The sequence below is a fragment of the Podarcis gaigeae genome (genome assembly GCF_964106915.1).
Source record: "Podarcis gaigeae genome assembly, chromosome: 1".
Lineage (NCBI taxonomy): Eukaryota > Metazoa > Chordata > Lepidosauria > Squamata > Lacertidae > Podarcis > Podarcis gaigeae.
Window position 1 is genome coordinate 35,242,712 of NC_139678.1, and position 27,351 is coordinate 35,270,062.

The 27,351-nt window shown below is 41.4% G+C and overlaps 1 protein-coding gene across 8 annotated transcripts in view; it reads right to left on the reverse strand.

The window, feature by feature from the left end:
* Nucleotides 1–27,351, reverse strand: part of AKAP6 (A-kinase anchoring protein 6) — a 243,050-nt gene that overhangs the window by 83,176 nt on the left and 132,523 nt on the right. For all 8 annotated transcript variants that reach the window (XM_083740563.1, XM_083740562.1, XM_083740561.1 and 5 more), the window contains one exon: nucleotides 4,076–4,224. In XM_083740563.1, the coding sequence (XP_083596689.1) occupies nucleotides 4,076–4,224 (149 nt within the window). The remainder of the gene's footprint in view (nucleotides 1–4,075; nucleotides 4,225–27,351) is intronic.

Sequence of the window (27,351 nt, forward strand, 5' to 3'; positions counted from 1 at the left end):
GTCATGGTAATGTGTCTGGGGCAAGAGGCAGGAGAGCTATTTATAATCCCACCTCCCTCCACTGAAGTCAATCACTGGAGTTTGGGAATACCACCAAAAGGTGGTATTCAACTAAGTTTTATTCAGAGTAGATTGAAATGAATGGCTCTTAGTAATGTTTACTAATTTCAGTGGGCCAACATGTAGTAAATTTTAGCTGAATAGCATCCTAATTATTTTGGGTTTTATAAAGTCCGATGTTTTCCATATGATTTGTTTTTGTGATTTTTAATTGTTTTACTTACATGCATTGTTTAGAGATATTTATTAACCAGGTTACTTAAAATGTAAAAAACCCCGAAATCCTCACTTCTCTCTCTTTTTTTTTTTGCATTGACACAATGTCCTCCTCCTCCAAGTGGCACTAGATCCACTAAATCCAGATACACTAAAACACATTGTGGGCAGTTGTGTTTAAAAAAAGAAAGAAAAAGTGCTGATTTTTTATTGGGCACCATCTATCGTCATTTATTAGCACATATAATTTAATGTATATATAATGCATGTGCTGTTGAGGGAAATGAGAGGCAGATGGGGCTCCTCAACCTGGGATGGTATCCCATCTAGGAGAAGGGGAAATCTGATCCTAAACCTCTGTTGCCTCATTTGTGAGAAAGCCTTTGGGGGTAAACTCTGAGGAACAATCCATATTTGCTGTCATGCGGGACACCTTTGGGAGAAGAAAAGGGTAAGGAGAAAACCCTACACAGTTCTGGAGTGGAGTCCCTCCTTCCGGCAACTCCTGCAGCCAAGATGGAGCCAAGCTAGATGGAGGAGGTGAGGTTGTGTTGTCTGGGCAGCCCAAGACCTCCAAACACACTGCCCTGGAGAGGTCACGCTGGTGCTGCTAATGCAGGAAAAACAATGCTGGATGCAACAGTTACGAGTTATAAGCTCAACCTGATTGGCATAAGGTACAAGCGTTACGGGTTGCTTTTGTTGGTAGAGGTGGTCATCAAGCCAGGCAGCCCCAGGTCAATAAATTGCTGACGCCCACATAGGTCAATGACTAATGGAACACAGCCATCATTAACTGTGAGAGGGAAACACTCAACACTGACGTTGCCGCTCTGCAGGAGACCAGACTCACATCAAATGGCTGTCTCTGAGAGAAGAACTACACCCTTTTCTGGCAAGGAGGGAATCCATGGCATAGGTTTCACAGTGAAGAACCCTCTTCTGTCTGCGAAAGAACTGCTGACCAAGGGCTCAGAACACTTGCTTTCCTCTGGTCCGGTTAACATCTTGAGCGTCTGTGCTCCCATTATGAGCTCTGACGTACAGACCGAAGACCAATTCTACGAGGAACTAGGCACATTCTTCTCTATCACGGCAAAACAGCAAATGTCCTGGAGGCATCCAAGGTCAGGTCAATGACACCAGCTGAACTTGATTGTCATCAGGCTATCGGCCCTGAACTGTGTTCATATTGCATGGAGCTACCACAGTGCCGACTGCAACACGGATCAGTCCCTGTTGACAAGCAAGATCCCTCTCCAGCAAAATAGATTCCATAGCACAAAGCAGGAAGTGTGGACATCAATCAACGCTGCTAGAACAGCCAACTTTGTGAATGTTTCTCCAATTCTGACGAACAGGCACTAGAGAGCCAGTGTGGCCAGTGTAATCTGGTGAACCGGGTTAGCGTCTCCGCTCCTCCACACGCAGCTGCTGGGTGAACTTGGGCCAGTCACACTTCACTCACCTCACTGAGTGTTTGTTGTGGGGGAGGAAGGGAAAGGAGATTGCTAGCTGATTTGAGACTCCTTAGGGTGGTGATAAAGCAGGATATCAAATAAGGGACGCGGGTGGCACTGTGGGTTAAACCACAGAGCCTAGGACTTGCCAATCAGAAGGTTGGCAGTTCGAATCCCCATGACGGGGTGAGCTCCCATTGCTCAGTCCCTGCTCCTGCCAACCTGGCAGTTTGAAAGCATGTCAAAGTGCAAGTAGGTAAATAGGTACCGCTCTGGCAGGAAGATAAATGGCGTTTCCGTGCGCTGCTCTGATTTGCCAGAAGTGGCTTAGTCATGCTGGCCACATAACCCGGAAGCTGTACGCCGGCTCCCTCGGCCAATAAAGCGAGATGAGCGCCGCAACCCCAGAGTCGGCCACGATTGGACCTAATGGTCAGGGGACCTCTACCTTTTAGGGTGGTGATAAAGCAGGATATAAAATCCAAACTCTTCTTCTTCTACTGAACTTCCCAAGAGACAGCAGTGAAGTAAGGTGGAACTACATCAAAGAGGCAACCTACAACACAGTGATGTCCTCCTTTGGCAAAAGAGAGCAGCAGGTCCCTGGCTGGTTTGAGGCTGGCATTAAGGACATGGATCCTGTTATTGCTGCAAAGCACGAGGGCCTTGTGAACTACAAGTTTACACCAAGAAGTTGCTTGCTGCACTGAGAAAGGCAAGGAGCGATGCCTGGAGGATTGCCAGATGATGTGCCAATGACTACTGGCTAAAGATGGACCAGACCATTCAACTTGCTGCTGACAGTGGCAACTTTCACAATATGTATGTAGTCATGAAGGAAGCCTTCAGGAAAACTGCACCACTGAAAACCTAATCTGGAGAGATTATCACAGACTGCAGCAAGCAGATTAAGTGATGGTAAGAGCACTATCAAGAACTGTACTTGCGGGAAAACATGGTCGCTGACACAGCAGTTGACAGCATCCAGACTTGGAAAAGCTGGATGTTCCTCCCTTCCTTGACAAGCGGTTATGTGGTTAAGTCTCAGGACAGGACAGAATGCCAACAGCACTGTTAAAAGCCAGCCTCAACTCCTCCCTCGTGACACACCTCCACGGACTTCTCTCGCAGTGTTGGGAGACAACACCTTCATTTGCCCCAGCTGCAACAAAACAAATCTCTCCCATATTGGCCTCTACAGCCACAGCAGGCGCTGTAACGCCCCAACAATTTGGCTTTACCCTCAAAGGCGCACTCTTCCATTGTCTACCAAAACAGATGGATGCCAAAAAAATAAACTTTAAATGTGGAATAGTAGTCATTTCAGTAGTGGCAGAAGTCATTGTAGTAGCAGCAGCAGCAGCAGCTGTATTTGGTTTTGAATGTGGAACTTGTATTGCATTTGTTATATTGAGTCCTTTTTTGTTTGGGATCTGTCAGCTGCTTAGAGATTCATGTTGGAATATGCAGCGGTATAAAAAATAAATAAATAGCTGAACACCCTCTTTCAGTTTTGAGTGTTCACCTGCCTGGCCTGTGACTCCAAGGATTTAAAAAGAAAGACGCAAGCGTGTGTGTCGGAAACTGAGGAAACGCAACTGCCCAAGGAGGAAACTGCACACATTCACAGTTTCCGTTTTTGTTTTAAAATTATCTTGCTCCCTTGGGGCTGGGGGAATAATTTAAAAGGAAATGCACTTTCACATACTCAGGATGTTTGCTGAGTTATGTAGCAACCTGTTTTCTTTGTTTATTTCGAGACGGGCCCGTTTTGCTTCCAAAGTGAATGGCTCAGGGCCCCCACTCACTTCACAGTTGCAAGGAAATTAGGTTGCTGATGAATTGCCTGGTGCTACGAAGCAACATGTCTGGATGTGAGTTTCTTAGGATCATCAGATTGGCCACCGATAGAGGAAAAAGTTCTGGAGAAGACAGGCATTTTGTGTGATCCAGGAAAGCAATCCTTGTGGGGTTTTTTTTATGTCTTTGATAAAATGCTGTTAGAGAACCTTGGGGAATCCAAAGAAATAAAGAGCCCAGGCTGTATATGTACCATACGCAGAAAGTCTGAGGATATTCTGTGCATTCTCCTTGAAATAATGAGCAGTTCTGGGTAGCCTGTCCATACCGTGATCAATTGATGTCGGGCAATGAGTCACAACACATTGATCTTTGTGTGTGTGTGTGTGTGTGTGTGTGTGTGTATCTGGGAGAGAAAGAATCTTGGCTTAGCAGGAAAAATCCTCCTGAATAACATAGGAGCAAGGAAGAGAAGATAATCTTTTTTAAAAAGATAACAGATCACTGAGAATAAAACAACAAAAAGAATAGTTCCCTACCCATTACTTCCCACTGTGTGAACTTTTGACATATCCGCAAACTCTTCCTTTCGCTTGCTACTGCTGTTGTACTGCTCGCTGTACAGCTTTAAGGACATCTGTTCAACAGCATCTCTTTGTGCTTCCAGATAGCATAGCTGAACCTCAGCCTAGAAAAAGATAACAATAAGAAATAAAATCCTTTGTTTTCATTCACAAGGAATACATGTATAAAGTCGCTGCTTTGGGGCCCAATGAGCACTCAATCCAAAGTTATAATGCATAGTGGTATTAAACATTATCCTAATATTGATAGGTGGTTCTTTATACATTAAATTGGTGTAAAATTAAAAGGGCAATAGCCTACAAAACACTCCTGTTCATCTGATGTGGTATGTTTAGAATTATTATTATTATCATCAATTACTCACCCTTCACCATAAAATCGGGGGTGGTGGCGGCGTGGTGTTTACAACAATTTAAAATACAATATTAATTTTTTAAAAAAAGAAAATCACAAATCACAGTAATCATAAACATCATCAAAAGTTCATACAATTGCTTATATTATATTTTGATTTCCAATCTCCTTGCATTATAAATCTTCAAGACCATTTTCTAAAAGGATATTCTTGGAAACGAATAGCAAATGGCTTTGGCATAACCCCCACTACACCACAGTGGTGTTTTTTCTGGGAAAAGAGATGCTATCAAGCAGCCATGGTACATGACGATGTCACAGCTCCTGAGAAGAAGGGGACTAATTTGGAAAAAAAAATATGGTACCATAAAGAGTCATTGCTGCTCAAATGACACATACAAAAATAAATAGCTTTAAAAAATAAAGTTAAAAAATAGTTAAAAACAAAAATTAAACAACAATAATGCACCCTCCCACAAACACATTTGAAAGGCTGTAGACTATTAATCAGCCTAAGGCCTGGTTGAAGAGGAACTTTTTTTGCCTGGCGCCTAAAGATGTATATTGAATGTGCCAGGAGAACCCCCCTGCAGAAAAGGCCCCCTCTGGACCCCTCATGCGCACAAAGAAGGGCTTCAGTTGATTATTGCAGAGTTCAGGTCGGTTTATATGGGGAGAGGCAGTCCTTGAGGTATTGCTATCCTGAGCCATATCACCCAGATTTCAGTTATTTCTGGCTTACAGTTTACTCAGATTCATTTGTCCTGAGCCAACATATTTTTGCACTGTGGGATTTCTGGCACACACTCAATATCGCTTGTCCACAAGTACTTCCCAATTTGGGTCAAAGGAAGGGCAGACTGAACTTGCAAAGGGGTGTTCGTACAAAGACACCCTCTCTACTGAAGTGAATAAGGAAGATTCATGAAAAAGTTCTGTGTATTATCAGACTGCACATGAGGATGTGCACTGGGGGACGCTGTCCTCTGTCCTCCTACAAAACCAGCTCCACAGGTAAACACTTTTCTCTTCATCCATTGTTTAAATATTCCAAATCTTCTAAATGTACAAAGACACATATCAGGACTCAGCAAAGAGGCAGATTTACAGCAAGGGCTTGGCTTTGAATTGTCCTTCCCAATGGCTTCTTGGAAATACAGAATATTTGTGGGGGCACAGGCAATGTTTATCTGCATTTTAAGGCAATGAAGGCAGTGTATATATAATTTTGTTCTGCCCTGGAGAGATGCTGCCAGTCAGTGTAGACAATATTAGGTTACACAGACTAATGCTCAGCCTGTGTTCCCAAGACTTACTTACTCAACCTGTGGAATTTATGTTCTGTTTAGCACTTGCCTAATCCGCAGAGCCTAGGACTTGCTGATCAGAAGGTTGGCGCTTTGAATCCCCGCGACGGGGTGAACTCCCATTGCTCGGTCCGTGCTCCTGCCAACCTAGCAGTTCGAAAGCACATCAAAGTGCAAGTACATAAATACTTCCTGCTGGAAGGTAAATGGTGTTTCTGTGTGCTGCTCTGGTTCACCAGAAGTGGCTTAGTCATGCTGGCCGCATGACCCAGAAGCTGTACACCGGCTCCCACAGCCAATAAAGCGAGATGAGCGCCGCAACCCCAGAGTTGTTCACGACTGGACCTAATGGTCAGGGGTCCCTTTACCCTAATGCTTCATATGTCATTCTTTCTGCGCAAGTGTTTGTTTGACTAATGGTGTAAATAAAAACAAAGGCATAGCATTCTCATTCTCAAACCTTCCCAAAGATTACTCAGCAACCTGAACTTTAAGCAAGATGAAGTAGATTAGCACTGGTGTTTTCTTTTAGACTATTTCCTGGTCAAAAGAATGTGGAATAACATCTGGCTTCAGAACCTATTGAATAAAGTACTTTATCTATTGCAGCTGTGTTGATGAGTTGGATTCTTGAGCTCAGAGCACCAGATGACATGGGGATGGATTTGGCCATTTGCCGTAATTGCCCCTGGATTGCTGGGAGGACTACAGAAGCGAAGTTGAGCTCAAGAGCACTTTGGGGCCAATATGGTATTGTTACAACACACTCCACTAAAATGCAAACACGCCAATTAAAATGACAGCAAGCTTCAACTCCCCCCCCCCACTCTGTGTCCCTTTTCCCCTGTGTGTAGTGGGGTGTTTTCTTAAAGAGTGTAAGCCTGCTGGCAGGAACTGTCTTTTTTTAATTGATTGTATGTAAGCCTCTCCAGGAGCCTGAAGAGTGAGGTACAAATTCGACAAATAAATAAATAAAGGGATTCAGAGGTGTAGAACCAACTGAGAACCTAATGGGCTACAAGGCAGGCTGAGAAGGGGTTGTGACTATTCAAAAATGTCCGAAACTGTCCAAAGTTGCAGGCATCTATGTTGATCTATTGCCACACAGAAAAGCCAACACACACACCAAAGAAAAGCAGTACATAGCACAACAACCAATTTATTAGGATCAACATTTCTGAGATCCTGTGTATAGTTTCCAGGGAGTAAGTTCCACTGAACTTAGTGATGCTTGCTTCTGACTGCAGCATGTAAAACCCATTGAGCTTTAACCAAAGGTCTTCAGTCACCTGAAATGCAGTCTTTAGATTTTAATTACAAAATGCAAACAATCATGCAAAGAAGTGTTTCCATTTAAACTGGTAGTGAAGAAGAAAAAGAAAAAGAAAAAAGAAACAAAAGACTCAACCTCTGCTTGATTGCTATTCTCATTCTTTGTCTATGCTAATATGTCACAAGCAAACTTGAAAACTTCATTAGCACCTGATTCAGTTGCCAGAACATGGAAGGTCCCCCCTGCATTACCCTGATGCTCTGACAGATGACCTCCATGCCCAGAAGCTGGGCTCCTTTGCATTCCCTGTCCACTTCATCATTACCTAAAGTAGCAGTTTGTTACATGCAAAGCTTGTGGTAGAGCACAAGCCTTGCATGCAAAGGTCCCAGGTTCAGTCCCTATTACATCCAGGTAAATCTGGAGAAGACTTCTGCCTGCAAACCCTAGAAAACAGCTGATAGTCAGAGAAGGATACTGAGCTAGATGGATAAATGATCTGACTTGGTATCCCACTGTTTCTAAGGCCACAACTTATGACATCAGCTGCAATGCACACAGAGTGCGGCCTTCTCTTCTATAATAAGGAAACGCCTGTGCACATAGGGTTGGCAGCACTGCCCAAGGCTCCAATCCTAACTACAGTTGTTCAGAGATGGTAATATAAATTGGAAGTGATGGCAGTTAGGAACAGGGCCCATATATGTTAAAAGGCACCAGTCCCTTTTAGTTTCTGATCCCAATTCAAAGTGCTGGTTTTCTTCTCTAAAGCTCTAAATGGTTTAGGATCCCTGTAGCTAAAGGGACACCTCTACCATATGAACCTTTCCACACTCTTTGGTCTTCAGAGAATGGGAGGAGCTGCTATGTGAACATAGGAAGAACCAGAATCAGCCCATTGGATCTGCCTACAGCCAATCTAGTCCAGCATCCTATTCTCACAGTGCCCAACCACATGCCAGAGGGAAACCTGCAAGCAGGATCTGAGCATAATAGCACTCTCACCTTCTGTGGTTTCCAGCAGCTAGTAGTCAGAAGAATTACTGCCTCCAACTGTGGAGGCACAGCCGAGTAGCCAATAGCCTTTTCCTCCATGAATTTTAATTATAAGCCACATTTCTAGAGAAAGGGATATCCCCATAAGTGTCTTGGACTGTGTGCATGTCCTCCTTTCATCTAAGGTGGGACTGAGGGTCAGAGAGGACAGGGCCCTCTTGGCAGTCAGGTTATGGAATATCTGCTTCTTCGAGACGTTCTCCTAGCTACCTCCTGATATTCCTTCAGGCACCAATTGAAACCTGTATGTACATGTGTGTGTGTGTGTGTGTGTGTGTGTGTGTGTATGCAGGTATGCTTTTCAATAGTGTATCCAAAGTTTACATCTGTGGCTTTGATGGTTGCTGCCTGTTTTAAATCATTTGCTGCTGCTGCTCACTACTCTTGCATTTTGTCTTTTGTCCACTGCACTGGGGTTGCCTGCTTGCTTTTCAGCATTTTAACTGATGTTGTTAGCTGCCTTATGGCCTCCAATGTGGAGCTGAAAAGCGGGATAGAAATAAGCCAATAAATAAATAAATAGACGATGTGGAGAACTTGGAAGAAAGAGGGACTCCTGCTGTAGAAGTATGCTATAGAAATAATCAAACCAAATACCGTATTTTTCGCTCTATAACACGCACCTGACCATAACACGCACATTGTTTTTAGAGGAGGAAAACAAGGGAAAAAACATTCTGAATGAAACAGTGGGTGTATAATTTTTGTGCTTCATGCTGTGGCCACAGACATGTGCTCTGATGGTGAATTTGGGCTGACCCAATGCAAAGATCCTGAGGATCCATGTGGATCCATGGTTTGTAACCACGTTTTTGCACCATTGCAGCCCCAGGCAACAGTGGGTATGTGATTTGGGAGGGGGGGCAGGCTGTAGCCATGGACATGCTATGTGATCTGATGGTGAATTTGGGGTGACCCAATGCCAAAATCCTGAGAATTCCTGTGGATCCATGCTTTTTAACCACATTTTTGCACCATTGCAGCCCCAGGCAACAGTGGGTGCGTGATTTTGGGGGGGCAGGCTGTAGCCATGGACATGCTATGTGATCTGATGGTGAATTTGGGGTGACCCAATGCCAAAATCCTGAGAATTCCTGTGGATCCATGCTTTTAAACCACATTTTTGCACCACTGCAGCCCCAGGCAACAGTGGGTGCGTGATTTGGGGGGGGCAGGCTGTAGCCATGGACATGCTATGTGATCTGATGGTGAATTTGGGGTGACCCAATGCAAAAATCCTGAGAATTCCTGTGGATCCATGCTTTTTAACCACATTTTTGCACCATTGCAGCCCCAGGCAACAGTGGGTGCGTGATTTTGGGGGGGCAGGCTGTAGCCATGGACATGCTATGTGATCTGATGGTGAATTTGGGGTGACCCAATGCAAAGATCCTGAGAATCCCTGTGGATCCATGCTTTATAACCACATTTTTGCACCATTGCAGCCCCAGGCAACAGTGGGTGCGTGATTTTTTTGGTGCAGGCTGTAGCCATGGACATGCTATGTGATCTGATGGTGAATTTGGGGTGACCCAATGCAAAGATCCTGAGGATCCATGCTTTGTAACCACATTTTAAGTGGGGAGCGAAGGAAAAACAAAGAAGGGACATTAGAGGGGTGTGCAGAGAAGCAGCTGGCTAAGAATGCAGGAGAGGGATTTAACGGGAGGGAGGAAAGAAAGGCAAAAGTTTCCCCCCACCCAAGCCAGCCATCTCTCTCTCTCTCTCTCTCTCTCCCTCCCTCCCTCCCTCCCTCCCTCCCCCTCTCTCCCTCCCTCCCCCCTCTCTCTCTCCCTTCCCCCCTCTCTCTCCCTCCCCCCCAGCAGCACCGGAGCTTGCCTGGAGGGGAGGGGCTTTCCCTGCTCTTTGTTCCGTTTCAGCAAACACAGCAACGAAACAGAGGGGGGTGGGCAGTAAGACCCTGAGGCAGAATGCAGGAAAGCAGCCGCTTCCTCTTTTCAGGTTTCGCTTCTCCATGCAGCGTGCAGTGCCGCGATTTGATTTTTGCATGCTTTTTCGGCTCCAGGGACCACACATTCGCTCTATAACACGCACAGACATTTCCCCTTCCTTTTTAGAAGAAAAAATCTGCGTGTTATAGAAGGAAAAATACGGTAATATGAGGGTTCCAACATACTTTTAATTTAGTGCAGCATCATTCATTGTCAAAGAATGATGTAACTAATTAAAAGGGTAAGACTAGAGGTAGATCATGTGTGCATATGAATACACACATGCACATTCCATGGCTGACTCATGTCTACAGATTCCAGAAAACTCCATTAATGAGTACAAAGAAAGGAAAATCAGATGCTCCCTTAGCGAGCCAGGTAATTTTCTCTTCCGTGGAAAACAAATTAAATTTCTTTCTCAAAGAAGTGTCTCACAAATCACCAGTGTTTATTGGTTTGATAGTTTTGGCTATCTGGCATTGTTTGCAACATACTTTGCGACTTCTGATTTATGCCTGTCAGAAATACACTGCATTTGTATTTTAGATATCGTCATTATTATTAACATGTTGTCAGTAGCTGAAAAAGTTCCAAAATTAAGTATCTTCTGGAATAAAGCTTTCTATTGCTGTTGTCAATATGCAACTAGTAAATGGCTCTTGCATTCTCCAAAAGCTGATACATCTTCTTAGCTGCCGGCAGGGCCTCATCCTGAAATAGCTGGAGAGAGTAAGTCTGACACAGGGGACTGATGCTGCCATTTGCATCTGAGAAGACCTGACTGAGATAAATGCTGGAACAGCTACCTTCCATCTTCTCTGGGTCCACGTACATCACTATGCTCTCAGGGAAGGCAGAAGACAAAAAGCCTAAGTCAGGGAGTTCATGTCCTCAGCTCCTGAGAAAACAGTGTTTCTAAATATTTGGTAATGTTTCTTTTTTTTAGTATATTTTGTAAAATGCCTCAGGGATCTTGGCAACATGGTGGCATACGCTTGCAATCAATCAATCAATCAATCAATCAATCAATCACTCCCATAGTATTATGTCCTGCATGAAACTTGACTTCTTCTGGATTGGATGATTGGCCTGTATTAAAATTTCAGCTTCACATCCCTCCTTCAGAATTTTATAATAATTATATTGTTTATATACAGCCCCAATATTCTGAATGATCTGAAAATACCATAACTATTTGGAGGTACACTTATGTCTAAAGAGAGGGCATAACCATTCCTTTAAAGGCTTTCTCATATTCAAGGTGTCTTGGACTGTGTGTTTGTGTGTTGGTGTCTGAAATTTCATATCTGTGGTGTAGAAGTACCTTCTATACATTTTAATCCCTGTTCTCTTTTCAAGGTACACACAGTATGTCTCCCCTTTTAGCTTTTCTCCTAATCTCTACATTTCTCTCTCTCTAGAAGTGAGGCCTGGAAAATCCAATCAGAAATGGATTAGCTTTATTTGGCATGAGGTGTAGCTCCCAAACCTTCATCAAGGAAAATTCACCTCAACCAATCAATCTTTTTAGTTCACAGAAAGCAGGCTACAGTAGTAGTCTAGACCTAAGCAGTCTCAAAGGCAGACTTCACGTGTTTCCAGGCCTGAATGTGAAGGAATACATAATGCCTTAGAATTTTCCATTCTGCTACAGACCCACTGGCTGGCTGCTTCTGGCCCCAGTTCAAAGTGCTGATGCTGACTTTGAAAAACCGGAATACTCTAAAGCCTGCATGCCTTTGGGCAGCTTTCCCTAACCTGATGCCCTCTAATGCTTTGGGCTGCCATCATGCCTGACCATTGGTAATGCTGCCTGGGGCTGATGGGAACTGTAGTCCAAAATATCCAGGTTGTAAAAGGCTGCCTTAGAGGGTCCATCCTCCCATATTTCCCATTCCCTTCCATTTACGATGAGGTTCTGTTCTTATTTCTCAAATGTTAGCCCGTAAGGATGCATAGCTAGGCTTTCTATGTGACTTCCTTTGTAGATTCATCTGACCTTCACGTTGAGCATTTTTGGACTGCCAGGTGAAGTCCTGGCCTTTTCAAAGGCTTTCTTTGCTTACTAACTTGCAGCCAGCTGATCGTGGCTATTCTAACTTGTAGATTTTCATGTTGTTGCTCTGCCTGTGTTTTATTGATTGTTTTAATGATGATTGAAGCTTTATTGATGCTCCTTCAGGAATTACAGGGAAAGCGTGGTTTTGGGAGACATCCAAGGGTTCCTGTCTATCTGCAGAATGGACTTCTGCTTATGCTGTGGGAATTGCTTTTCCTCTTGTTCCCCTGTCCAGCCCTCATCAGGAGGGCTGAGGGACCCTCAATACAGAAGGGGATTGGGGGGATGGTACAATGTGGGGGAGAGGAATGGGAACTCTTATTATGAGTACAGAAGTCAGTTCACATGGCATGAATGGAATCCATTGTTTGTTCACTGCACAACATGCTATTTCCCCCCCCCCCAAATTTAAGAATTCAACCTATAGGTGCTGAAACAAAATAAACAAAACCTTTAAGATACTGGAGGGGGGGAGAGAAGATACCTACGCTCACCAGAATTCCAGATATCTTCATAATACCTAAATTTGAGTGCAGCATATCATATCATATCAGCATATCATTCTCTATAATTATTGTAGCCTTCTTTTTCTTTTTCTTTTATTTTGCATCCTAGGACTGCCCAAACATACTTGCTTTGGTACACTTTTGTGGCTTGTTATTTTCCTGCTTCCCCTATAGATGCCAAATCCTTATTTCACTCACTTCCATGAGCTCCAGTGAAACTGCCCTTAGGAAAAATGTCCCATTTTATCATTTTACAGTATGTTTTCTCCCCTTCTCTCTCTCCATCAACTATTTTTAAATGTAACTCTTGTGTTCAACTACTGCAAACATTTTCAGCATGCACAAATCCAGGAAGATACGAGCTTCAAACAGATATTTCTGATTTCTATATGCAGTCATCTATCACAGAGCGGCTGTACATAAGACTTCCCTCACCCCCTCCAACAGTTCATGTTCTACTGATATTGCAATTCCAGAGAGGCTTTGAAAACCTCAAGTAGGTATTGATTGGTTTAAATTTCAAAAAAATAAAAATAAATCCTATATTCTTCAGAGGCCGCTGTAGGATACAAAAAGTCAAGAAAATTTGCGCTGCCAAAAAAAAGATGTGAGTAAATCTACTGAAGATTATTTACATTTTTTTTAAAAAAAAGGGTAAAGATGTTTTAGATCACTCATCAGTCCTATATATTGGTTGGTTAATAAAAATATTTAGGCAATCAGCATAGTAACAAACAAAATTGTTCGCTCGATGTTGTTCTTTGATAGAGAGGAACATGAAGACTGGATTTTGAGGAGAACAGCCCATAAGCAGGGAGCCATCGCAGAAAAGGCCACCTTCTGAACTTCTCACAAAGGAGGCACACAACGAAGGGCCTCTGATGATGATTCCAGGGTCTGGGTCATTCCATATGGGGAGAGGCAGTCCTTGAGGGATTGCGATCCTGAGCTATTTAAAGCTTCATAGGTTAAAACCAGCAATTTGAATTGAGTCCAGAAACTCATTGCAGCCAGTGCATTTGGGCCAGGGTTGGTGTTATATGCTCAAACCACCTTGCCCTGGTGAGCAACCTGGACACTGAATTCTGCACCAGCTGAAGTTTCTGAACTGCCTCCAGAGGAAGCCCTATGTATAACATGCTGCAGTAGTATAACCTAGAGCAGGCATGTCCAACTCCCAAGAGACTGCGATTTACTCCCATTATTAAAAAACTGGCAGTGATCTACCCATTGGATTGACCAAAGTTGTTGAGCTTTTTGGGCTATCCCTGTCCAGATAGGGACACCAGCTGAAGCTGATGGAAGGTACTCTGCACTACTGAGGCCACCTGAGCCTCAGGTGACAGTATTCACTTCCTGAAGCATTGATCACAAATAGATGTGAGGGGAACTCACGCAGTGGCGTAGCGTGGGGGGCCGGCCGCACCGGGCGCAACATCTGGGGGGGGGGCGCGCTCACACTCGCAGCTCTCTGCCCCTACTAAAATCCACAGGTTAGGGGGCGCAAATTACTTGCCTTGCCCCGGGTGCTGACAACCCACGCTACGCCACTCAACTCACAGCACACCTTCAGATGAGCTACAAGAAGTGCTGCTTGTCAGTAGGCTAGTGACTTGTCCAATCAAGGGGCAGCAATTTTTTGCAATACCCAAAGGAAACTCCCAGAGGGAGGGGGGTGGTCAGGTTGTTTCCACACTGGAAACTTGTGGTGTCCTGCATACTGCTGGCTGTCACAAATATATGCCATTCCCACCCATGTTAGGTGGGGGCAAAGCTTTTTGTAACATCCAGACCCACTTTAGAAAACATAACTTTCTATACATAAACTATTTGTATTGTTGAGAGGTCAGCATCCCTGCTGCTGCTGAATTCCTGGCAATTTGCATACCATTAAAGCATTAGCCATAATGTTTGGAAAATTTAATTTTAAAGCTGTGCTGTTAAAAGATGTTTGCTGAATTGTAAGCATCTATGACAGCTGGGAAATTTGTTAACACTCTGATAGTTACACTATTTGTGCCTTAGTCTGGAAGGCAGTAAACAAAATCCCTTTTCACTTTACAACAATGAAGGAGATTTTAATGCTAGAGGAGGTGTTTAAAGACAACAACAATTTTTATCACAGCAATGCAGTGATGAAGGCAGCATGTCTTTTTATTTTCAATATTTCCCATCCATTAAGTTATCACTTTTATGCATTTATTTGCTTATTTTTGGCTCGGGGGTGCAGTTTTGTGTGTGTTAATACATGAAAGAAGGGAAGCACACAATTCTGATATAATTCAAAAAAACATTTTCCTTATTGAATTGTTTTTCTTACTATTCCTCGACCTATCATGTGTGAGTCTAGGTCACCTCTGTGTTATTCCTCTTCTACAATATTCCATCACTTCAGTATATAGTCATGTACAAAATGAGGAATCAAGAATGGAAGGTGTATAATGAGAAGAAATAGAAGCTTGTTTCTCTTATCTGCCCAGATTACTGCCCATGTCAACGATAAGATTCATAATGGTGGAAATGGCTCAGGATGCTTCCAGACTGTAGGATTCACACACCAACAAATCCAGGTGCGAAACTAAAGGTGACCTGAAGCAAACTTGCTCCCCCCCCCCCAAAAAAATGGACTTCTTGTGATGAGCAAAGTGAGAGGGAAATGCACTGGAAAGTGTGGGATAACACTTTGTTAATGCAATGTTGTGTAACTTCCCAGCAATGAGAACAGAAAGAATGCTGAATAAACAGCCAGCTTCATCTAACCTCCGTGCAAACATAGTGGAAATAATTCATGATGAATGCTCAGTAAACATGTCTGGAAGCAACAGTCCATATACTATCAGTATTACTGAGAAACTGTAGCACTATTTGAGCATTTGACTCAGTTAAGGACAACATTTGGGATGCGGGCGACACTGTGGTCTAAACCATTGAGCCTCTTGGGCTTGCTGATCAGAAAGCTGGCAGTTTGAATCCCCGCGACGGGGTGAGTTCCCGTTGCTTGGTCCCTGCTCCTGCCAACCTTGTATTTCGGAAGCACGTCCCTCCCCAAATGCAAGTAGATAAATAGGTACCACTCCGGCAGGAAGGTAAACAGTGTTTTCATGCACTGCTCTGGTTTTGCCAGAAGCGGCTCGGTCATGCTGGCCACATGACCCAGAGAAACAGTCTGCGGACAAATGCAGACCTTGGCCTGTAAAAGCGAGATGAATGCCGCAACCCCAGTCGTCTGCGACTGGACTTAACTGTCAGGGGTCCTTTACCATTATTTTTTTTAAAGGACAACATGGGTATGGGAAATGAAGTAACCCCTCTCTCCGCCATTGACACCTAGCCATACAATGCAAACGCCTGAATGGAGAGAGGGAGACTTCAAGTATAGAGACTTCCACACAATCTGGGATCCATCGAAGCCTGTCCAAGAGAAGGCTCCCTTCAGAGATCTGCACTGCTTATTGGGACACCAGGGCTGTACTTGCTGAAGACCTGCTTTCATGTTCTCTTTAATAATGACTAGAAAGCCCAAAGGCAGCTTCCGTGAAACAGCCACCCCCTGGCTAATGGAGGAACGGAAGGAACAAGGTAGGAACAACAAGAATCGCTTTACATATGAATAACAACAATTTAGTTATCAAAACAGTAGCGAACAAGCATGACTTTATACCGTTCTTTTCAAAAAATTTAGCCTCCTACGGTCCTAATAGTCTTTTTCCTGTGGTTCAGGAAAGCACAGCAACACTCTGCCCAGTGCCTGTATCCTTATTTCAAAGAGAATCATTCAAGCCGACATCTACCCTGTCAAGAATCTTGACTTTGAGCTGCTAATGCAGAATAAAAATCAATATATATTTTGATCATTTGATGAATATTTACTTCTTTCTTTAGCGCTCAGGGATTTCAAAATGAAAACTGCTGAATCAAGTCATTTTATTTTTCTGTGTTTGTGCCAACACCAATTTACTACCCTCCAGAAAGTTCCTGAACAAGACATCCCAAGTGGCGTACTTGTTGGTTTTTCCTGTCAGTCATAACAGGGTGCCAGCAGGGAGCCATAATCATTTCCCTTTCATACTGTTAGTGCTCCAGAAAGCAGTAGCTTGATTTACTTCCCCAGAAAAAGTAAACTTGTCTTATTTAGACGTACTGTAGAATGCTAGAGTACTTACTCCTTTCAGGGTGTGCCTGAACTGATACTATCCATTAAAAGTTAAATGCTTGGGGGTTTTTTGTGGGGTTTTTTTTTTGATCTCACAAGAAACAGAATTTATAGTTGCGTTTCAACATAAGGAATTCCTGGGAACACTAAGAAAACAAAAAGCTTTGAAAAAGGCATTTTCTGAAAAATGACAGTCAAATTCTAGCCGACTGCTATAATAAGCCCTTAGACTTCATAACGTTATTGAGTATGAAAACGCATGCTGCTCCAAGAATGCCTGTCACTTAAGATGCAACTGTGAGTTTTATAAGAAATTTATGCTCATTTTTAATATAATGGATTTTTTTAAAAAAAAAACTGCATATCTAAAGTCTACCAAGATCCGGTGTTTCCACTTGGGGTTTTTTTTTTTTAACCCCCAATATTTGAAATAGAACTAGATTGCTTTAACAAGAACTGTAAATGCAAGCAATTTTGGTCTTGCAAAATAATTTTATACTGACTCAGTAGAAGGGCTTTAAATCAAACAGCATTTCTGTTGGTTCCTTCTTATAAATTAAATAAAAGTGGCAGTAGATGACTTACAGAAGGCTGATATGTGCTAGTACAGTTATGAGATATTATGCAAACATATGTTTTAAATAAAATAAAATATTTAGATTGCTGAATACAAAGACAATTATGGAACGTCTTTGTTAAATTACATTTTTCATTCCCGCCCCCCCTTTCTCTTTCTTTTGGGAGGGGACCTGGAGATGGGGAGGGGGATTGTCCTGGAAACAGAACCAACAGGAAATGATGCTATATCTAAAACAGCTGGAGACTGTAGCTAATATAAATTTACTTGAAAATAAAAATGCTTTATGCCTCTAGAGACAGGCTGTAACATGCAGTAAAATAAAAGATGAGAATATAAACTTATTGTTAAATCCTTACTTTATGTCTGCATATTGTTCTAAGATGGTATTCACCACCAGAGAAAGAGTCTAGGGCTGGTTTTAAAACACACACACACACACAAACATGCACACAACAATTAAATACATGTAAAGAATCCCAGTGAATAAGTCCTTTGCTTACAATAAAAAAACTGACAATTTTTTACCTCCCTTCATATAGCCCAGTCACTTTAGTCTAGCAGTGATGGTTATGTGATTCCACGATTATTGCATTATTCTAGATAGTCCAAATCTAACGGAAACCTTCTATAGCTTCACTTTAAGTGAATTTTGACTCGGACTTTTCCACTTTACCTAAGAGGTAAAAACAAATGAAAAGGACCTTTCTTTTTAAAAATCAATAACTAAGAATCTAAATATTATTTTTTTCTTGTGCCTAATTATGTAACTTTCATTTTTTATTCAGATTCATATTTCCTTGTCTCAAAGCTGAGTTCTGCTAATGGAGACTCCCTAATTATTGTTGTTTAGTATCACAAAATTATTAATTCTTCTAGAAATCTGCAGCCACCACTCCGCATCTTCCCCTTAGCCCAGTCCCTGTGCCTGCTAAACTCTCTTCTTTTACCTTTCTTCCTCCTCTGTTGCTAATCTCCCCAGTCTTCCATTCTTCCTGACATCTACTTTCTCTTATGGGTAAAGGTGAAATTCAATTCTATTAGCATTTAAAACTGAATTTTTCATATTTGCACTTTCCAAAATGACATGTGAATCAAAATAAAGCCATCCTTTGAAATCTGCACTTATTCTATTTTGTGATGCAGTTCTCCAACAAATGTTTACAAAAACGCATATGTTAAGTGAAACTGTGCATAAAAATGAAGATATTAGTGAAAACAACATTCAAAAATGCATTGCATTTGGGGAAATTGTTTGCAAAAATGTGTATATTAGTAAAAAGTGCATATAAAATGTGTTTATTAGGAGTAATTTGTACTAAAATGCTAATGTTCAGCTCCTCTGAACACATGATGCTCCTTCATGCCCCTCATGTGTGAAGGAGGCTAAAATAAAGTGTACATCCATGTCTTATGACAAATATGAGGGAACAGTTGCTAACAGAGTGCTACAGTGGTACCTCCGGTTGCAAATGGGATCCATTCCAGAGGTCCGGCCGGATCCCAAGGTTTTCAGAACCTGAGGATCACTGTTATGCACATCTGTGCGGTGGTAGACTGCTTCTGCACATGCACACACGGCAAAACACTTCCGGGTTTGCCGCTTTCGCAACTTGGAGTTTACGTTACCCGAGGTTAACGTAACCTGAGGTGCTACTGCATTGTTGAAGCAGCATTGTTTGATCAATGGTGTCTCCAAAAATTTTTACACATCACTTGTGAAGACAGGTGAAATAATGCCAGTGTACTGAAAGAAGCAAAGTTCACCAGTGTCAAAGCAATGATTCTTCAACATCAACTTCATTGGACTGGCCATGTTATTCGGATGCCTGATTATCATCTTCCAAAGCAACTACTCTATTCCCAACTTAAGAATGGAAAATGAAATACTGGTGGACAACAAAAGAGGTTTAAAGATGCTCTCAAGGCTAATCTTCAAAATTGTAGTATAAGCACGGATAACTGGATAACACTGGCCTGCGAGCGCTCCAACTGGAGAACAGCCTGTACCAAAGGTGTCAGGACTTCGAAGAAGCACAAACTCAGGGCGAAAGGGAGAAATGAGCTAAGAGGAAGGCACGTTTGGCAAACCCTCACCGTGATCAACTCCTGCCCGAAAACATATGTCCCCACTGTGGAAGGACATGCAGACCCAGAATTGGCCTCCACAGTAACTTACGGACTCACTGCTAAGACTGTGTTCATGGAAGACAATCTTACTCGGCTACGAGTGATTGCCAAAGAAGAAGATGTGCTCCAGAAGCATCACAAGTGACCGCCAAAGAAAAAGACTTCCTTATCTGAAACAAATGGGGCAACCCATGAGTAAAAGAAGTCTGTGAGCACATAAGAGCACACATAGAGCTCTCTGAATTATGATCATCTGCCATTTGCTTTGCTAATCAGTACAGCTCCGTTACTGCTTTATAAAAATGTTGATTATAATTGATATTTATGGTTGCTTCTCCCGCATACGACAATCACAGTACGTCTTCTACCCAGTGAATAATATTTCACTCTCTGTACCCCATAGTTTACAGGACTCTCTCTAGACCAAATCTCTCTACCCAACTTCATGATACGCCACTCTCCTTTTGCTCTAACACAGACCTGAACTCCTTTGGTCACTTATGCCTTTCTTTTGCTTTCTGTACCTAGTACCATTCTCCATTCGTTCTGTTTCATCACAGGCCTCAGGACCCCATCTCTTTGTCAAGGGTGCTGGAATCTGTAAGAGGGAAGCTGCAGTTTCCAGGATTCTCTGGTGAAAGCCATATTCATTGAACATGCTTTAAATCTATGGTGTGAATCTCCCCCACCCACCCCAAAAAAGGTCCCCTCTTTTTTCTTCCTACAAAGTCCACCCTCCCTCTGTTTTAGTGTTTCCCGCCTAATCTCTGCAGCTCTTTGTGTGGGGTAGCAATAGCACAGCTTTTATTTTCTGAGCAATTTGCACATCAAGGAAGTCTCAGATGCAGATGGTGTAGTGTGGGAACACCAGTGGCAATGTCGCCACATGCCCCTGAATCCAGGGAGTAGAGGGGCAATTCTTCTGTCCTTACCACCCACATTGGTAGGCCTCATCTGTTCCCACAAAGAGATGGAAAAAAGGGCTGCAAATGATAGGCATCTAAAATCTTCCCAGGTGACCACAAATAGTCAGAGAGGGAGAACAGTCAGAGAGGCGGCTGCAATCAGCTCACGGGTCTTAAGTTCTGTCCTGCTCTAGAATGTAATTGTACGCTTGGCTTTGCTAAAAGGAAAACTGGCACATGGAGCCCTGTCAAAGATCAACCTTTTTTGAATTGATAAATGACTTTGCACCCCAATCCTATATACTTTTATGTGAAAGTAAGGTCCATTGATTTTATTCTTCCCCATTAAATCTCTCACATTGCTATATATGCAGTAGAGCTCTCATCACCATCAACGCCAATGAAATATTTAACACCCCTCTTGAAACAGCCATTGAGATGGCAACGGACCTAGATTATATTCACATGCCAGTATTATGGCCTTCACCTACTGACTGCGAAAGCTTTCACAGCCCTACTCACTAATTGAACCGACCAATTCTGCAGTGCTGCTGCATGTGATTTGTGATATTATGCCTTTAAGTGTGTTATTTAAGTTTGCAATGCAGTTAATTGAAACCCTACTAGATGCAAATCAAAAGTTTCAGCCTTAATTGAGATATTTTGAAAATTGAACCCATTGCTTCAGGCAGGTGCTACATGAGATTCCATTAATATAGGTAATTAACATTAGCCTCTGCTTTAATTAACATGCACACTTTAATTAGTAAAGCATTAACCAACATTAAAAAATCTGATCTTCATGCATCACAAAACCCGCAAAGTTATGACTTCTATGTTATTTTTTCCCCCCAAGGCTGTAAATCACATAGCACATTGACGGTTTTAAGAAGCATTTTATTCAATAAATAAGTTACTTGAAATCCTTTAAATTTAAATATTTCAAATAGTATTGAACTAAGAATTGCACATTGCAGACGTTTATATTAAAAATAGTTTCCTGAGATTAGTTTTGGGAACAGTAAGAAAAAGATAAGGCAAAGTGCTATGTCTTTGTAAGTTATGCTTACATAAATATTTAACTTTTGGGCTATACAGAAATCATCCTAAGCTATATTTCCTTTTTTTCTGGTCAATAATTCTGTGTCACTATAAAGCTTGCATAGTTCCCAAACAACAAGAGCTGTTTTGAATTTCATCTTGTAAGAACCCAAACTCACAACTACTGACTGTACCAATACTTGACAACCATGGCAACTCCAAATTCACCCCAAGTAACTCTACAATTGGAAAGAAAGGGGGGGGGGCGGGAATGCAATCTCTTTACCCATTGAGCTCTAATCATGACATTTAACCCCAGGTAAAAAAACAGAGTCTCGTTTTTGCACATAGTATGAACAATTGCCATTTGTCTAATGGAGAAAAACATACAGTTATCACAGTCCCTGAAACAACCACCTTCTTTGAAAAATGTAATTCTTATGAGGTTGTGAACTCTAAATGTTGTTCTTTTGGAGGTTTCCGATTGCACTGGTGCTTTTATAGGTTAGAACAATGCATTCAATGAATCTGCAAAGGTGCTATTCCTTTATCCTCAGCTTTTGCTGATTCATGAAACCTTTTACGGTTTTAAACTTACCTAACTACCTGTTGTTTTCTGATTGTAATCATATTGCATATGTTGCATTTGTTTGTATTCTTAATTACTGTACATTGCCTAGAGAGGCTTGCATGACAGGCAATATATAATGATAAATGTAATACATTTACATTAAATAAATATATTTTGTTGATATATTGGCTGGGGTATTGTTTAGGGAGGCTTGTTGTGGGGTTGTTGCAATTATTACTATTAATTTTTTGTATCTTTATTTTAGATCTTACGATTTATGTGGATTTATTGTTCAGTTTAGTTGTGTATGTTTTGATGTTTTATCTCTCGTTCATGACTACTTTTGTTGTGTTGGAATTATGCATGTTTCCACATCGTAAGATGGTTTGAGTATGGTTTCAACTATGAAATGGCAGTATACAAATAAAATTATCTCTGTGTGTATAAATATAATTTTTTAAAAAATGTCAATTTAGAGAACACCAGTGCAAATCCATTCTTGCATCTGAGCTATTTAACTGGCTGGTAACCACAAATTACAACTGCCTAGTGCATGCTCAGCTGAAAAGGGAACACACAAATTGGTGTTACGTGTGAGTCAGTCCCTTGGAAAAAGACACCAGATGATTATTCTGTATCCAGTTAAGTGGAACACTGGAGGCTAGATTTCATATAGAGCTTGAAGGAACAGCACCTGCTAAAGCAAGAGGCAACAACATGCATGGACTGAGAGCAGAACTACTCTTTGATTTAAGTCCCTGGAGGTACCAAGTCAATTTCCCCTCTGAAACACACATTTCAGGGGGTGGGGGGAAGACCCACAGAAGAGAAGCAAAGAAGAAAGGCCTGATTTACTACCAAAAGGATTGTCTCCAGGGCAAAATGTCTTCAATGCACATGGTGAAATTAGTATGTCAAGCTAAGTTCTACATTATTTGGGAGCTGTGCTTTTTGCTGCATTTCATATTCACAGTGCACACACACACACATGCACATACATAAACCTGCACACCAATGTAAGATCTACAAAACTGCCAGTTTCTCAAACCTAAACTGCAGTTTGTTAGTATATGTGTTGCTGCAGGATGTTTTGTGAGATGTTGTAAAATGGCGTACAAAACTCGAAACACTGAAAATATTGTCCAGAACAGTTTTCCCAACCAAATTCTTCTGTGAAAGATGGGCTTTGTTGTGTAACCTTTTTCTGGTTCTCAGCAGAAATTGCTCCTAGTATTTCTTTGTTTACTGAAATCAGAGCCAAGCATGATTTCCTTTCTTTGATGGGAGGCAAATAAAGTCTTTGACAGGATAAGTAAAGCCTCCCACAATCCCATAACTACAAGCTTTGGGCAAAATAGGATAAATAGACAAATCTGAGGTATACGGCATTCAGGGTTGGCTAGACTTGCAATTATGTTGAGTTGCTTCCGTTATTGGCCTACACTACACTCACATAAAACTTTAAACATGTGTAAAACATTGCCAGCATGGGATTATCCATGCAGCTGTGAGTGAGCCATATGTCTTTGAAATTGTAATCCAACTAAAGAACCTGATATTTTGTATCCTGCAAATCTCAATCCTCATTCTGAAGAAAAAGCTACTTTCTAGACCACTTATCTCAGAATTCAATAGTCATCTCTCTTTCCATTATTTCTATTGTTCTATTTTATTTTATTTTATTTTGAGAGTCAAAAAGATTCTGATCAACAGCTGGTGGAAACCACAGGAGAGAGTGCTCTTATGCTTGGGTCCTGCTTGAGGTTTGTGAGGACAAAACGTTGGACGAGATGGGCTGTTGCTCTTACGTTCTTTCAAAATCCAAATGTTCTCATCAGAAAAACAACAACCTGAAAATGTAAAAATACAGGCATTTGCTCTTACTCTGATGGCACTAACTGGATTTCTGAGCACCAAGTTCGAATCTCTCTGGCTGCAGAATTTGAGGGGTGGGGTTCAGAATAGCCAAATGACTGATTGCTGGAAACAAGTCTTATTGAAATGATCTGTCTGTGATGTCATTCCCAAAATGTATGTATGCATTTGTTTGTTTTCCAGCTTGTCCTTTGTCCTGAAGTAGCCCAGGATCAAATAGCAAAACAATTCAATTCAATATAAACAAACATTTTTTAAAAAATATAAAAAATCCAAAAAGGAGGCACATAAGTACACACAATAGTGCACCAGGGATCAAGATGTAAGTTTTCTGTCCTGGGAAATTTCTATCCTACTATTCCTTGGAAGTCTGAATTGCTTTTGGTTTTAGGAAGTTTAGAGTATGATACAACTTAGATGTTGAGGAGAAGCAAATGTTTAAGAAGCTTGAGAATCTCTGGGCTCAAGCGCACATATTTCACAATGAATCCCATTTCTCATACTATATTACATATATAATATTGACCTTACTAAAACTATAGGGGCATATACTTCTGAAATCCTCAAATTTCTCTGAATTACCAAATAAATTCTTCAAATCACTACTCACTGCCTGTTCCTAGTAGTCACTTTCTGCTATGTTTACAGTATTTGAAAGCTGTCTACATATCCTTCTGCTTTTGTGTTAAGTATATCCAGCTGCTTCAGCCTTTTCTGATTTGGTCCTTTCGCATTTATCCTTTTGTTTCCTGGTGCTTAGACCATTCTAGCAACATGGTAGGCTTTTCCTATCCCCACCTTTAAAAAAAACCCTGATACTTTTGAATTGGAGGAAAACACCTTTAAGTAGTAGCACTATGGAAACTGGCATCTCAAAACAACCTACACAAAATGATTTTTTAAAGAAATGTATCGTCTTTTTTAGTTTCTGCTTTGTGTCTTGTATATTTGATGGGCACGTTGTGCATATGAAGCTGAGACAGAGTTATTGGCTCCGCTAGCCTAGCGCTTTCCACTTGGGATTGACATAGGTCACCCAAAGTCTCAAAGCTTTTCAAGTCCTTGATTCAATCAACGCTTGAGATTTTTTTATTAACCTGAGAGGCAAAGCAGCTTGGAAACATCTTCATGTAAAGTATGGCTTGCATCCAACAATGTTCTTCTGCTGACAGAAGGGACTTTGAACCAGAGGCGGCTTCTGTTGGCAGAATGGGGGACGAGGGATGATTTCTGGTGGTTCCCCATCACCTTGCAGTCCCTGCTGCAGAGGATTGGATGGCCCTTCAGAACAGAGTGGAAGGTGGGAAGAGAGACTTCCAGCCTAGGGGAAATCACAGAAAATGGTCCCCTTCCTTGTTTGCTTACATAAGCCCTTACTGGATCAAAGAGCCTTTCATCTGCCAATGGTGTTACCACTGGATGCAACCCTGTTTCCCCCCCTGCACTGAGCAATGGTCCCTCTTCCTGCATGAAGGGAAATATGACCATAGTTTCTGGCATCAGTTTTGTTTAAAATAAATGGCACTATCTATATTTGGACTGCGCTATCATGACAGCATTTACTTTTCCTTCTTCTCCCACTCAGAAAGACAAGGAATGAAACTGTAGAAACTTAACAGAAACTTTGGAGGCAAATTAAATGTAAGATAAGTTTTGATCATGTATTTCCTCTTCCCAATTTGCATACATAATAGAAAAATGGTAGAGAATAGGTTAAACAGTCTAAAAGGATTTTAACCTTAAATTTGACAGAAGCTAAATGGCTGTGACATTGGGTGCGTCTACTTTATTCCAGCTAGTAATCCACCTTCAAAGTTCCTGTCAGGTAAATGACCTTGTATTTCATTAACTGATAATTAAATGGATTTATTCCACTAACGGTTTTAATTAAAATGCTAGAAATATTGATTACCCCTCTCATCCTTATTCCCCCAGATGAAAAAAAGGTTTTAGGAATGTTTATTTAGAGAAGACAGAGAATTAAATTAGATTGAATCTCTATGAGACCTGAAGACTGGTTCTTTCATTTCTGCTGCTCAAGCAGAAAAAGGTTTCAATTTTTTGATGTTTGATTAATTATTTTGAAATCCATTTATGCTTACCTTGGTGTTTAATTAAAAATGTCATTTTTAGCATAATTAAATTGGCTATCTGTGGAAGACTAACTTCGAACTTATATTTTATTTTTTATATTTGGGGTAAAAGAAACTTTTTACTTATTTGCTTTTGTCGTAAAGATGTCGCCTCATGAATGAAGAAGTACGAAAGGTTGGAGCTTAATTGGATTTTGTACATTTGAATATGCGAATACATATGCTTATGACTAATGCAGGTTTATTTGGCTGTACATTTGGAATTCATCCCATACGCTTTCAGAAACATTAACCTAACAAACATGGAGTATGCTTTTCCAAATATGCTGTATAAATTAATAACACACACATCACTATCTTTGGCAAGCTCGAATATATTTTTACTTGGGCAATGTGCCTTTTACATTAGGGAACCAAATGCAACTTGTATTACTGTCATAGTCCATCTGATCTGTTTTAAAAAGCTGCTTTAGAGTCTCAACAGGCATCAAAACTGATGATGTTAAATTGGACGTTACGATGAAATAACAGGAAAGACAACACAGGTATTTTCCCCCTCACCCAACGCACACACATATCTAAGCACTCACACAGGAATGTAAAGATAATGCACAGAGGCAAATATCCAATGTTCGTCACACACGAAGTAGACCTACTGAAATCAGTGGTCTTAAGTCTACCCTGAGTTTAATTTAGTTGGATATCACCTAGAGTTGTCACTAAGTATTTATTAAACTTGTTTATTAAGAAGTTCATACCTTCACTTACTCAGAAGCCTCACTGAACAGAATAGGACTTACTTTTGAGCAGACATAGTTAGGGCTGCACTGTTAAACATTATTCCTGCATAAACTAATAATTCATGGAGAGCTACAGTTTATTAACCAAAACCAGAACAACAACAACAAATCACAGAAGATTCTTCATGAATGTGTTCCAGTCTCTACAATACTTCAAATTATCCTCCTTGGAAGCACAATGGAAATAAAAGATATATTTGAAAAGATATATTTGGCAAAACACATTGATAGTGCTGCCTTGTGTGTTCCTTCTCAGATGTAAGCTCAGATGTAAGTTCAGAGGGGCTTACTCACAGGTATGTGTGGGTAGATTAGGCATGTGTTCCCATGTATTTTTCTTTATTTCTTATTTTTAAAAATGCATATTGGTGGGATTTGCAGGGATACTTGTGACGAGATGACAGACACACTTCAGTATTACTGCTTCCCTGTGCACAGCTGCCACTGGTTGTGGCTTTTAGGTCTTTACACTGGCTCTCGGTGAGTCACTGCATTTTAGGCCCCATGCATTTTCTCCAGCCACAACCCACAAAACAGGAGATTTCTGAGTATAGTCAGACACAGCAGACTTGGGCACA